Genomic DNA, 14328 nt, shown 5'->3' on the forward strand with positions numbered 1-14328 from the left:
AGGTGTCCAGTACTGGACTCACATACACACGCGTAGACAGATGTATGTATGTGCTGCTGAACACATAAAGATAAGTGTGCCCTACTGGATATAGCAAGGTAGGTGGGTTTTGTGTGGACATACAAAGGTGTATCTGTCCAAATAGACTCTCAAAGATAGGTGTCCTCTTCTTTATATATAACAAGGAATGTGCATGCACAAGATCATAGCTTAGTACAGGAGTTACTGTGGAAGAATGCACAACTATGTAAAGTCACTTCCAATGTTGAATCATAACCATCATTTGAAGTGTTATTTCAAGAAAGGGTTCCATTGTCAATTGGAGATCACTTTTATAAGACATGTGATGAAGCTAATGCATTACCCATTGTGAGATACTCCTATCCGACACCTGAAAGATGACAATCACCACCATTTTTTCCAGTTGATCTATGTGTACTTTTCAGACAAAATGCTCAGTGGCTCTCACAAATTGACTTCTTAATTGGTTTCTTTGCCATTTTTAGTAAGCTGGCAATACTTAATGCACAATGATATTCCATGTTTTGGTCAAGCATGTGAATTCTATGATACTGTAGAAGGTGATATGCCATATTTATTCTTCACCACATGTAGCCAATTACTTCCCTCAAAGGGCTTAGCCACAAATTTGTGATGCTACTCCATCATCATCAGTTCCACGTCCATACAGTATTCCAGACGAACTCACACCAGAAGGCCTTACAACAGTCAACAAGGAGAAGAGCAACAATTGCTATAGAAAATCCCAGAGTGTAAAGATTTGACACACAGCAAATGAAGTAGGATGCACAACCAGCCTAATCACTTATGAAGCCATCAGTGCTGGAAGCCAATTCCCCCTAGAAGCTTCTAAAATTGGCAAAAACCACAAGTGATATAGTGTATACAATATCACCTTTGTTTCGGACAGAAAGAACTTATGCAATATAGACCTGTCCAGGACACCACATAGAAGTGGATTCAGTTGCTCCAGCACCTAGAAGCCCCTGCCTAACTTCTCTTTTTGAATCTTTTGCTTTCTCTCTTCCTCTGTCCCTCTCCATCTCACCCTAGAAATAGATTAAGGGAAGTCCTTAGATCAATGGGCATGCCATTCCACATTCTACATATCATTTTTAGACTTCACCAGTTTAATTATGCTCAAGTGAGGTGAGGCTGGTTAGTAGAGCTCACTACTCCAATACTGATGAGCAGCGAAATTTGCTAGGGCTGCGTTCTGGCACCTACCATATTTTCTAGGTAAATTAATGGTGCTGTTGAGTATCTTAACTGCTGCATCATCGATTCACTGAAATTGTGGGGCAAAAAGGTTCAAGAACTTCTTTTTGGAGACAACACCTTGCTATTATCTAGAACCCTGTTAGGCCTGCAAACCCCTTTGAGTAAGTACCAAGACTTCTTCAATGATAGAGGGTTGTATATAAATATTTAGAACAAATAATTATGCTATATAACCCTCATAAAATCAGAAAGGGAAAAACCTATTTGGGTAATATTTTTCTTGAGTCAGTACATATGTTTGACTATTTGGGTTAAAGGGTCTTCAATTCGTGATGTTGGAGTCCCCAGATGTTGAAAAGCAGCCTCGTAATATACCATAGAGCAGCAGCAGAAATTCTAAAAATGCATAGAACCACTCAGTCCAAAGAAGTCTCTCTGGCATTTCAAGTATATAAATTGAAAGCCCAAACTGCTCTTTTATATGGAGGAATGTTATGGGGTATTACTAATATGAGTTGTTTGGCAATAAAGGAGAATATATTCCTCAAATCTCTACTAAATCTTCCTCCTAGCTCACTGAATTTGCCCCTAATTCTTGATACTGGGTGCAAAAGTATTGATCAACTAGCTGCTTTGAAACTGCTCCTTTACCAGGGTGAGACTGTTGTCCCATCACAAATTGGGAACCTATAGATTTGCACTACAAGAGTGTTTTGTAGTTCCCACTAATCCGTAGGACCTGAGCATTTGTTGAACAAGGTGCCCAGACTGATTCCAAAAGACACACAGATGATGAATGGGAATGATGAGCAAATCAAACATTCTCCCCCAGTCAATAGATCTGGGTTAAATCCCTTGTTCTTTTGCTCACCATGCCACCCCAGTTTAGACCAATCTATATGCAAATCAGTCTTGGCTCTATGCATCATGGGAACAGTCCAGACCAAACTGCCAAGCCAGGTCCTCTCTGGACCGGAAGCAAGCATCCTTGGACTGGTTTCGGGGCATCACCCATCATCAGCCAGGCTAGCTTGAATCCAGTGGCACAGTGAGCCTGGGACCCACTTCTGGGCATACCTGGCACACTTAGGGCGAGAAAGCAAAAGACACACAGATGATGGACGGAATGCAGAGCAAATCAAACATTCTCCTCTGTCAATAGACCTGGGTTAAATTAATTGTTCTTATTTATGGGGTATTACTAATGTGAGTTGTTTGGAAATAAAGGAGAATATCTTCCTCAAATCTCTCCTAAATCTAACTCCTAGTTCACTGAATTTGCCCTTTATTCTTGATACTGGGCGCAAAAGTATTGATCAACTAGCTGCTTAAATTAAAACCTCTCCTTTACTGGGTGAGACTGTTGTCCCATCACAAATTGGAAACCTATACATTTTCACTACAAGATTTTTGTGTAGTTCCCATTAATCCATAGGACCTGAGCATTAGGGGGACAAGGTGCCCAGACTGATTCCAAGCACCCTCATAGGATATGTTGGCCTAGAGACCAACTAGCTCACAGTGCCACCATAAGCCCTCCTAATCCTACCAGGTTTCTTGGCAACCACTGAACATAGCAACCCTTATCCCTCAGGGATCATGGTACTAGATCAGAACCTTTCGCTCAGTCACTCGTGCCTTCTTAGGCTCAGAGAAATATCCAGAATATACAGTGGGATGTTTTCAATATGTTTATTGAATCAACATTATTCTTGTATAGAATACATGGCTGCAATAATCAGTAGACAGAAGCATAAGAACATGATTACCAGAACCAAAAGAGTAAATAGTAGATATAGTTCTACCATGGTACTCAAAGAGTGTATATATGCAGGTATATAAACAAGGCAATAATCAGGAACAACTACCAAGCTAACCTTACTCTGCGTGTACTTAGAGTGTGTGGAGGTGTTAAGCCAAGAATTCCCCTAAGAGATGATCCAACCCCATTACCTGGCAGGAGAGAATGTACGAGCCTGTCTTGTTCATGAACTGGACACCCCTCATGGAGATGTCAGACCACTGCATGGTGAAGTCTCAGCATGCAGGGACCCTTGGTGTCAGCTGAAGTGCCTCCTCTGCTAAACTTTTGGGATGCTTATTATTTATAATAGAAAGCATCCTTGTGATGTACATATAGATTAGCAATGTTATGGATATGTAGATAGCCCTGTCGCCCCATGGATGAAGATAGAAGGACATTTGTACATAATCCGTTAGGAGGCTTTGTACATGGTGTTCAAGGCATCATGATAATGTTATGCAAAAATAAATGTGTAAACAAAATAGTTTCAGAGAAACTAATTCAACATTGTCATGCACGCAAATATGTGCTACAGGTCACAGCAGAAATGGTATTGTGCAAAATTAGAACAATGTAGGAAAATGTATTGCTTTGTTACTTGGACCTAACCCAGGTACATTAGAAGAGGTCTTGGGTCTGGGCACCAACTCAAAGTGGTTCTATTATGTGAAAGGCTTGTTTTCTAAATTGGGTTTGAATTTGGGGCTTTAAATCCTTGACTGTAATGAAAGCACACATTTGATAAATTATTTCAGAATAGATATATAAACATCCAAGCTCCAATAGGCACTCACAGGGTAACCTATTGGAGCTCGGATGTTATTGTTATACCTACCATCACGTTTGGAGGCACCCGCCTAAAGAGTTCGGCAGTTGTAGGTGGGGACTGGAGCTGTACTGTAATTAACTGACAGAACCGTCACTGAAGGATGTGGTGCCAACTGTTGTCATGGGTTATTTAAACCCATGGTTGAGCGGTAATCAGACCACCACCAGCGCTACCAACTTGAAAAACCAACCAGCGGCAGGGCAAGGGGAGAACAGCGCATGACAAGCTGCATACAGGTTGAAGCAGTGGGAGATTGACATGCAGAGTACTGTTAAGTGTGGCAATGAGGACAATGACTCGCGGGACATTAATGTTGATAATCTTTTAATAATCATGGAGACCTTGCCCAGTCAATATGGCGGCCAGAATCGATGAAACGTACCTGCATCCCCTTTTTGCTTTCAACTACCAGAAATTCACAAATGAGGAAGGTGCTTGTATTATTTAAGAAAGTCAAGGTAATATGCTCAGGATATACATTTTAAGTATTGAGAAAGGATGTTTTCCGAAACGCGTCTGCATAATTAAATGTATTCTATTCACCCTGTGAGTGCCTATTGGAGCTTGGATGTTTATTGTGATACCTACCATCACATTTGGAGGCACCCCCTAAAGAGTTAGGCAGTTGCAGGTGGGGACTGGAGCTGTATTGTAATTCACTGCCAGAACCATCGCTGAAGGATGTGGCGCTGACTGTTGTCAAAGGTAATTCAAACCCATAGTTGATCGGTAATCAGATCGCCACCAGTGCTACCAAGTTGACTCACCAACCAGTGGCAGGGCGAGGGGAGAACAGCGCATGACAAGCCGCATACGGGATGAAGCAGTGGGAGATTGACTTGCATAGTACTGTTAAGTGTGGCAGTGAGGACAATGACTCGCTGGACATTAATGTTGATAATCTATTAAAAATCATGGAGACATCTCCCAGTCAATATGGCGGACAGAATCTATGAAACGTACCTGCATCCCCTTCTTGCTTTCAACTACCAGGAATTCATCAATGAGGAAGGTGCTTATATTATTTAAGAAAGTAAATGTCATGCGCTCAGGATATACATATTAAGCATTAAGAAAGGTTGTTTTCTGAAATGCGTCTGAATGAATAAATGTATTCTATTCACCCCGTGAGTGCCTATTGGAGCTTGGGTATTTATCGTGATACTTACCATCATGTTTGGAGGCACCCGCCTGAAGAGTTCAGCAGTTGTAGGCGGGGACTGGAGCTGTATTATAATTCACTGCCAGAACCGTCGCTGAAGGATGTGGCGCCAACTGTTGTCACTGGTTATTCAAATCCACGGTTGAGCGGTAATCAGACTGCCACCAGCGCTACCAGCTTGACTCACCAACCAGTGGCAAGGCGAGGGGAGAACAGCGCATGACAAGCCGCATACACGATGAAGCAGTTAGAGATTGAAATGCAAAGGACTGTTAAGTGTGGCAGTGAGGACAATGACTCGCAGGACAATAATGTTGATAATCTATTAAAAATCATGGAGACATTTCCCAGTCAATATGGCGGACAGAATCGATGAAACATACCTGCATCCCCTTCTTACTTTCAACTACCAGGAATTCACCAATGAGGAATGTGCTTGTATTATTTAAGAAAGTAAATGTCATGCGCTCAGGATATACATTTTAAGTATTGAGAAAGGATATTTTCCGAAACGCGTCTGCCTAAATAAATTTATTCTATTCACCCCGTGAGTGCCTATTGGAGCTTGGATGTTTATCATGATACCTACCATCACGTTTGGAGGCACCCGCCTAAAGAATTTGGCAGTTGTAGGTGGGGACTGGAGCTGTTATATATATATATATCTATATACATATATGTATATATATATATATATAATATATATATATATGTATGTGTGTATATATATATATATATATATATATAATATGAAGCAGCAGATTTCGTCATATAAGACTCAGTTAGTTATCAGCGCAAAGTCCATTTCTTTTCTCATTCGCAATAGCCTTCCTGGTTCATCAGTGTATCTGACATGCCTAAAATTGAGAGCACTCTTTGTATTTGCTTTTATCTCTTCCTGCTTTTACTATACTTACCGCACAAGTCACTTCAGTGACTACACATGACAGAGCTAACCACAAATACTTTTATGTCAAAGTATGCCAACACTGTCATATAGAACTCATCATGTACTCTTAGCTGTGCATTTTCTTTGATCAGAACCCTGCACTTATTCAGCTAGCATCACCTTATTACAAAAAACTCATGAAAAGCATTATTTGTGTTATGTGCGGTTAGCCTTTTGTTAACCCAGGTCGGCACAATGACACATCTGCAGCGTTCTCAAGCAGTCACAAAAGATCTGCAACATTCTTTTGTATTTGTGAGAAGAACATGGAAATGGGGCAACCTCTTTCAAAATAGTTTGTGGCTGCTTTAAATTGATCACGGAACCCAGGCTGTTCTCGTTGTCATCTAATCAGAGTGCGTTTACTCCTGTTGCCTAGATTATAAACCAGTGAGGAAGATTTCATTTGTTTATAACCTCAAACCTAGGACCAATTTTAATGGAGTAATTTGTAATATTCTACTAGATTGAGTAAGGGTCAGGGGATTTTCTGTGGCTTCATATTCATGTTTTCTTGTGATATTTCTGGCCATCCCAAACTTGTCTTCTAGAATTGGATTTCTGAATCAACTGAATCTATGTATCAGCTACTGATCCTAATGTTCTCCATAAATGTAGTTCATGTACTGTCTCTATCTCAAAAACTGTGCCAGCTACTGCGCATATGTCTCGTTGCGTACCGGTATTGTTTGACTATATGCCAACCTAAAGTGTATATCTATAACTACTGCTATGCAATGTTTGTGAAGCGCTCTGATGCCTTCGAGTCTAGTTTGTGCTATATAAAACTCTACAAATAAATAAATAAACTAAGGGCCCACAGTGTCTCCCCTCACAGTCACACAGCCCAACCAGATATATATCACATGCCAGGAAACGTATCTGGGACATCCTTACCACATCTATGCTTAAGTGGATTGTGATCCAGAGGCCCACTCAAAACATGTAAAACTCGTTTCATAGAAGCACTAATTAAGGATAGTGGATTCAAGGAAAGTGCTGTGTACGCGAGCTCAATTTTACTCTTAGGTTTCAACTGTTTTAACAGCTGTTGCATTGCTCTTTCCCTTAGGTTTTCTCTTCTTAGTTGTCGAGGATCCTTCTGATCCAGCCTTCATTGCTTCTGTTAGGGCACTTTTAGGTCTGTTTCCCTGTTTGACAATATTGAACCCAGATCTCCAAAATATGTTTTCCTAACCTGATAAAGACCCCTTTATATAGATGCCAGTGGTAAAATATCTACTGGTCCCAACTAACTGAACAATAACTGTCGGATAAAACACTTTCCATCCTATTTGTCACTAATTCCGACTGTTGAATGGTCTTTACAGTTTATTTTCTGGCCATTTGTTTCTTAGGTTAAAAGATGTCTGCTTGGTATATATTTTTCACTTACCACTAAGCGCTGTACGAGGCATTGAGCATTGCTTACCTGCACATAAGCTTCCAGTCAAAGATTTGAAAATTCCATGTAATAATAAATTATTATTTTTTTCTTAAAAAACTATAGACTCTTTGTTAATGTATTGGATGTGTTACCTACAGCCGTTTTGCGCAATAGTATTAAACCCATTGTTAGGCTCCCACAACACTCTCAAAGGATTAGGATAGAGAACCACACCACGCCCAAATGATAGGGGACGGGCTCAGTGTCAGTCTCAAGCAATGGTTTGGTGATCTTACATTTAACCACTTACTGTTCTCCTTCTTGGCTTTTTACCAGCACCCTGTCTAGTCTTTCCTTTGAATCACTCTGGGGAACAAGGCACCTTAAAGGGTCATCCACCAACAAATCTAGATAGGTCTAGTGCTCCCGTACCTTCATTTTGGGATTTTTTTAGGTCAGAATATGTTGCATCCTTTCTTATTCCAGGACCGTACCTGGATTTGCACCCCCTAGGCTACTGATCATCTGCCTAAGTTAATGGCTAGAAGCATCCAACCTCAACAACATTTTTTCGATACTGACATGTTCACATACAAGCAGAGGCGAGCTCCCGGCATGTCCGTCCACCACCTGACTAAATGCTCACTCTCACAAGGCTCGTGGGCAGCCAGGACCTAACTGTGCAGACCATTTGTCCAATATTGCTTTCCTAGAGAATGTCTATCAGTTAATCCTCACCCAACAGGCCAACTCATGAACTTGGGTCTGTGAGCAGCATGCATCCTTCTCATGCTCACTGTCCAACTACTAATATGTACATGAGGGGCATAGTGACTGCAGTTATCAATTACTCCCCATTTCATTGAATGCCATGCCAGTTTGAGTCACCAAGGACACAAACCTCACCACCCTTCCAAAAGACCACTTTAAAATTGAAAAAAAATATTTTTCTGAATACTGTATATATCATTTGGGAATTAAAATTACTTTCACCGATGTTATCCTGAAAAACATGTGGGCAATCAAGATTACTGAAGAATAGAAAATCTATCAGTGAAGCTTTTCTCTACAAAACACACATTGTGTGAATGCCTCAAGGTGCTCCATGCCAGCCGCAAAATGGCTACAGAGCACTTGCTTTTTACCCCAAGTTGCCTCATCTTCTGCCACTTATAAATTTGCATTTTTTCTAGCAAAACAAGAACTATAAAATAATTGTCATAATCCAATTTGATATCAGCAAATATGCCTGGATTGCGCAACATTCCCCCCCTGACATCAGAAAGTTTTTTGTTAGGGCTCTTGTTATCTTCACAGACTTGGCTCCATATTTGATTTAACTGTGAATTATTGAGGTTTGTTGCCTTAACTTATCATAGATAAAATGCAATTTGCCAATGTCCTTAGTCACACTGGATTACCAGATGTATTCCTATTTTTTGTTGATCTTTCTGACCCTGGATACTGCTGATTTGCATGTCATGACAGTTTATGTACAATCCTTTACTATAACTGGGAATCGTTTAAGTGTATCTATAATCTCTCTTTAGGGTCTTGTTGGCCAAGGTGGAGTGAATGTGTGGATCAACATCACATCCTGCCAAACTCCCCGGAGCTGAGGATTCCTGCAGAATGCCTGCCTCCTCCAAACGCAGCAGTGACCTTGAAGGTTGCAGTGAGAAGCAATGGGAAGGAAGATGGACATGATGAACAGTGCCTGTATGTGACTGCCAAACAGCGCTTGCCCCTACAAATTAGGTATGTCACTCTTTATTCACTTAATGTGGGTCCAATACAGTTGACTCTAGAACATTGTTTCCTTTCTGAATATCATTTGTCGTTAAAAAGGTGCAGTTCAATACTTAAATATTCCTTTCTGTATTTCTATTCTTGTTTTGAATTATGGACAATTTATTGTGCTACATCACAGTTGAATTAGCCTTTTTCCTAAACAGCACAGCCTTGCCTCAAATGTTGTCCCTGCTCTCATAAGCCATAATAATTAATTGTGTTGCAACTTTCTTTAAGGTGTGAGAAAAACTGCAAGCCTGTTAACATCCACGAAGACATGTCATTCAGTGTCACTTGTGAAAAATGCACTGGAGCCAAGTTCCAGTGGTACATAGACAACAATTTCCCTAAAAAGGTGAGGTTAATCAGTTGGTTTTTTTAAAAAGCTAAATGACCGACGTCCGTGAAAAGCTTAAATAATTGTATGTGATGCTGATAATTCCAGAAATGCTGTTGTAAGGACTAAGGGCCCGATGTAGGTAAACGCGATTTTCCGAATTCAAAATACAGAGGCGGGCCGAATCGGTATTCTGAAATCGGAAAACGAGATGTAGGGAAAAAATAGCGAATGAATACCGATTCGGTCGGCATCGGTAATGAGAATCGGTACGTTCCGATTCGGCACGGACCGAATCGGGAAGTACCGAATCAGCTAACAACGAATCGGAAATTACCGATTCGGCTAACACCGAATCGGATAGTCCTGATTCGGCGAACACCGATTCGGTAAAAGCCGAATCGGTAAAATCCGATTCGGCAATCATAGATTCGTAGCCATGAAAACACACCCATGGCGAAAAAGCCCATAGGAATGCATTGAAGAAACCGAATCGGCTTTTACCGATTCGGATAATACCGAATCGGATTTTACCGATTCGGTAATATCCGAATCGGTAAAAGCCGATTCAGCCAATGAGGTGGCTCCCCCTCCCCCACCCAAACAGGGAGTGGCAACCCTGGCAGGTGCAGCTAATTAAGAAGTTTCTGGAGAGCCAGCCTGAGCTCAACACTCACAGTTAGCAGCAGTGGGAGTAGGAGGTTGTCAACTGTACAGAAGAACATGGCAGAGCAGTGCGAAAGCCAGAAGTCCTCCCAGAAGAGGAAGCCGAAGTTCACCACCACCGAGCTTCAGGTGCTGGTCGAGGAGGTGGTGAGGGTGCACCGCCAGCTGTTTGGAAAGCTGTCCCTCAATGTGCCAGACAGCACCAAGAGGAGGATCTGGGCCGAAATCGCCCAAAAGGTGAATGCTGCGGGTGTCACCCCCAGGTCCGTAGAAGAACTCAAGAAGAGATTCTACGACATCCGCAGCCTCACAAAAAGGAAGATGGCTGAGATACAGAGGCAGGCTGGAGGCACTGGAGGAGGAAGGAACCCGGCGCCACCCCTCACCGAGCTGGAGGAACTGGTCTCCAGCACCATTGAGAGGGAGAGTGTCAGTGGAATTGGGACCCTGGACAGCTCTGCGAGAGCTACAGCTACAGGTAAGAAGCATGCGCATCATGACACACCCTACCAGACACCTCCCCATTAGACACAATGCATAGGCAAACCCCAGCACAGTACTGTCACCAACATACAAGAGACAAGCATCATGGTACATGTAGTCAGCAGGAGTTAGCTAAATATGGCAGTGCAGAATCACAATACAGGAAACAGTGTGACACAGTGTAAGGAGATGCAAGGACATGTGGAATGCTTTAATTGTACTGACTGTAATACATCGGCACTCAGTTTACAAATGCTTCTTTGTACCTAGGGGCACCATCAGGCGGAACAACATTGACATCAGAGGGAGCAGCACCGTCTGACACTGCACTCGCAGGGCCGAGCACCAGCCAGGCTGGCCAGGAGGAGGAGGAGGACGGAAACACCCTAGGGCTAGGTATGGAGGGAGACCTGGTGATAGACTTCGATGCACTGCACTCCCCACAAATGGCCAGCACACCCCCCTTGCAGTTCTCCCCAGAGAACTCCCCTACAAGGGACACCATTCCGCCTACACCAGCTCCTGCCACAACCATGGCCTTGCCACCTGTACAACCTGTCCTGGGAGCAGGGGCTCAGGGACCGGCCAGCACCACACCCCCACCAGTGGCACGCCAGCCCACTCAGCAGGCCGGAAGCAGCAGTGCCCGGCGCCGTACCATCACCACCACTGCTGCACCAGCACGGGAGGGCAGTGTATTCCTGGGCCTCGAGGGACAGATGGTGAAGATTCCGAGGCAACAGGCAAGATCCACGATGGCCTGCCAACGCCAGCTCCTGCAGCACAACCTGCAGATGGGAGAGATGGTAAAGGGATTTCAGGCATTTGTGGAATCGAATAAGGAGGTGGCAGCAGGGTTAGGCAGGCTAACCACTGCCATAACCCAATCATCTAGCAGACAGGAGGAGCATGAGCTGGTGCGCAGGCGGGATGCCCGGGTGCTGAACCGCGCCATGAGCCGCCTTGCTGCGGCGACGGCACAACTGTGCCATCGCAGCGCGAACATGCAATCTAGCCTGAGTCAGCATACGGCAGAGCTCACAAGGGGGATGGCCCGGATCACCACTGCTATGGAGGCCATGATTATTTTGAACACGGCCTCCAATCCTGCCCTGGACCTGGGTGATGCTGGGGACAGCAGCAGCCGCAGCAGCCCGGCCAGCGCTGCGTCTGAGCCACGTAGGAGCACCAGGCGCTCCGCTGATGCTGCTGGGCATTCAGAGGGGGCTGAGGGACACCCCAGTGGGTCTGGCAAGCGGGCAAAGAAATAGCCTTGCAAGGGCGGGTGAGGCAACCTGAACCTTGGACTTTTGTTTTTTTCCTATACACCATTTTTTGTTGCACATCAGTGCTGTAACTGTGTTGCAACAGTATTAAAATTTGTTTTTTCCCAACCAACATTTAGCTGTCTTTGCATCTGTACTCACTCAGAAATAGTTCTCAGTAATCTCCTCACGTCTGTATCTGCCATCACTTGGCGTACACACCCCAGCTGGCTGTGTCAGTGGCACAGCTTCGTCGTCGTCATGGTCCTCGTAGTCAGACAACTCCACCTCAGTGCCCTTCTTCACTGCAAGGTTGTGTAACATTGCACATACAGCTATGATCTTGCAGCAGGTGATGGGGGTATACTGCCTTGCACCTCCACTCTTGTGCAGGCATCTGAATCTACTTTTCCAGATGCCAAAGGTCCGTTCGACAACATTCCTTGTGCGTATGTGGGCCCGGTTATACCTCCTTTGGCTGGGTGTGGAGGGGTTGAGGTAGGGGGTGAGTATGAATAAGCGGAGGGCATATGCACTGTCGCCTGGAAGAGAAAGGGGTTACATTACACACATGCATACATGTATTCCACCTAGCTACTATGTGTTATGGGGGTCTGATGATGTGTCTCACCTAGGAGGTATCCTTCACCAAATTCGCCAGCCATCAGCCGTGCATAGATGCCGCTCTGTTGGAAAATATATGTGTCATGGGTACTCCCTGGAAATTTTGCAACCAGGTCTGTGATGGTGCACTTTGCATTGCAGATCACCTGCACGTTGATGGTGTGTGTAGACTTGCGATTGCGGTATATGTATTCGGTGTCCGCTGGTGGGCAAATCGGAATGTGCGTGCCATCTATGCAACCGATGATTTGGGGAAATTGTGCCATCTGGTAGAAGTCAGCTTTGGTTTGTAGCAGTTCTGCGTGGGTTGCAGGGAAAGAGATGTATTGGTCCATCCTGTGTATCATGGCGTCAAGGAATGTGTGGAAGAACCTTGACAGGCTGCTCTGGCTCACCCCTCCTGCTGCTGCTACTCCACTTTGATAGCTGCCAGACGCTAGCAGGTGTAGGCTGCATAGCACCTGGATGTGCGCAGGGATGGCGTGTGCCCTTGGGGTGTGGTGGTCCAAGAATGGCTTGAGATCCCTGATGAGCTCAAGTATGGTGTCAGAGTCCAGCCTGTATCTCTGTAGTATCTCTGCCTCTGTGAGCATGAACAGGGTTATCCTCTGTCTGTAGACCTGTTCATTTCTTAGCCATTCCCTCTGTCCTTCCTGCTGTAGCCGTAGCCGCCTCGCAATGACATAGAAAGCTGCCATCCTGCATGTTGCAATGCATTTTGGGCCTGTTTATATGGGTTGGAGTTGGTTACCACCTGATTGCAATCCATGGTAAATACCGAGGGAATTCTACCGATTTTGAGCCGATTTCGGTGTTTCTGTGCCTCCCTACATCTCCCCATCTGTCGGAATCGGGGAATTTCCCGATCGGCGATTCATACAATTCGGCATGTTTTCCGATTCGGCTCATGTCCGAATCGGTCTATCTACCGATTCGGTACATGGACCGAATCGGTGAATTTCCGAATCGGTGTCACTAACGATTCGGTACATGGACCGAATCGGTGATTTTCCGAATCGGTGTCACTACCGATTCGGTACATGGACCGAATCGGTGAATTTCCGAATCGGTGTCACTACCGATTCGGTACATGGACCGATTCGGTGTTTGCATCCGATTCGGTGTTTTTCCGATTCGTTACATATCCGATTTTCGGTATGTACGTATCGGATTCTTTCCCATTCGGTACTCATTCCGATTCGGTTTTCACTCCGATTCTTTATGTTTTTTGTTCCCTACATCTCGATGGCTGTTTACCGATCGGTAAGGGCCAAAAATCGGTATTTTCGGCCGTTACCGATCGGTAACGCCCTACCTACATCGGGCCCATAATGTGTAGAAGAATGGCTTAATGGAAGATAATGAATGGTTACATACAATAACTTTTTAGGTGTATGTTTCACACAGAATTATTTCCAAACATGGTAATAAGATAGTAATTAAAGCAAACCACCTTTGCAGTACATAGAAATGGAAAGAGATCTAAGTTAACCTAATTTTAAACATGATAATGGTCATCTATTTCTTAAAACTCAAAAAGCTGTGCTGTTGTTTCAAAGATGATTAATCAGCCTTCTTGGTGCTTCTGCATAACACCCCCAGTGTTACACAAGAAGCAACTGTAGGAAAGTTTCAGACCTCTTTCACACCTAATTTAGGCCATGTACAGACTAGGTAGCTGCTGGAGGGCTTATGCAAGTGAGTCTCCAGCAGCTTCAGGTAGGTTAAATGTAACTTTCTAAAATGTACATTTTCAATATATTTTATAAAATTCAGACGTTACCATTAA

General features: G+C 43.9%; 1 protein-coding gene across 1 annotated transcript in view; it reads left to right on the forward strand.

The window, feature by feature from the left end:
• Nucleotides 1-14328, forward strand: part of LOC147673997 (polycystin-1-like protein 2) — a 915503-nt gene that overhangs the window by 235822 nt on the left and 665353 nt on the right. Inside the window, exons 11-12 of the mRNA XM_086945086.1 lie at nt 8924-9131; nt 9402-9519. Of these exons, the coding sequence (XP_086801212.1) occupies nt 8924-9131; nt 9402-9519 (326 nt within the window). The remainder of the gene's footprint in view (nt 1-8923; nt 9132-9401; nt 9520-14328) is intronic.

The sequence above is a fragment of the Lissotriton vulgaris genome, chromosome 12 (genome assembly GCF_964263255.1).
Source record: "Lissotriton vulgaris chromosome 12, aLisVul1.2, whole genome shotgun sequence".
NCBI classification, from domain to species: domain Eukaryota; kingdom Metazoa; phylum Chordata; class Amphibia; order Caudata; family Salamandridae; genus Lissotriton; species Lissotriton vulgaris.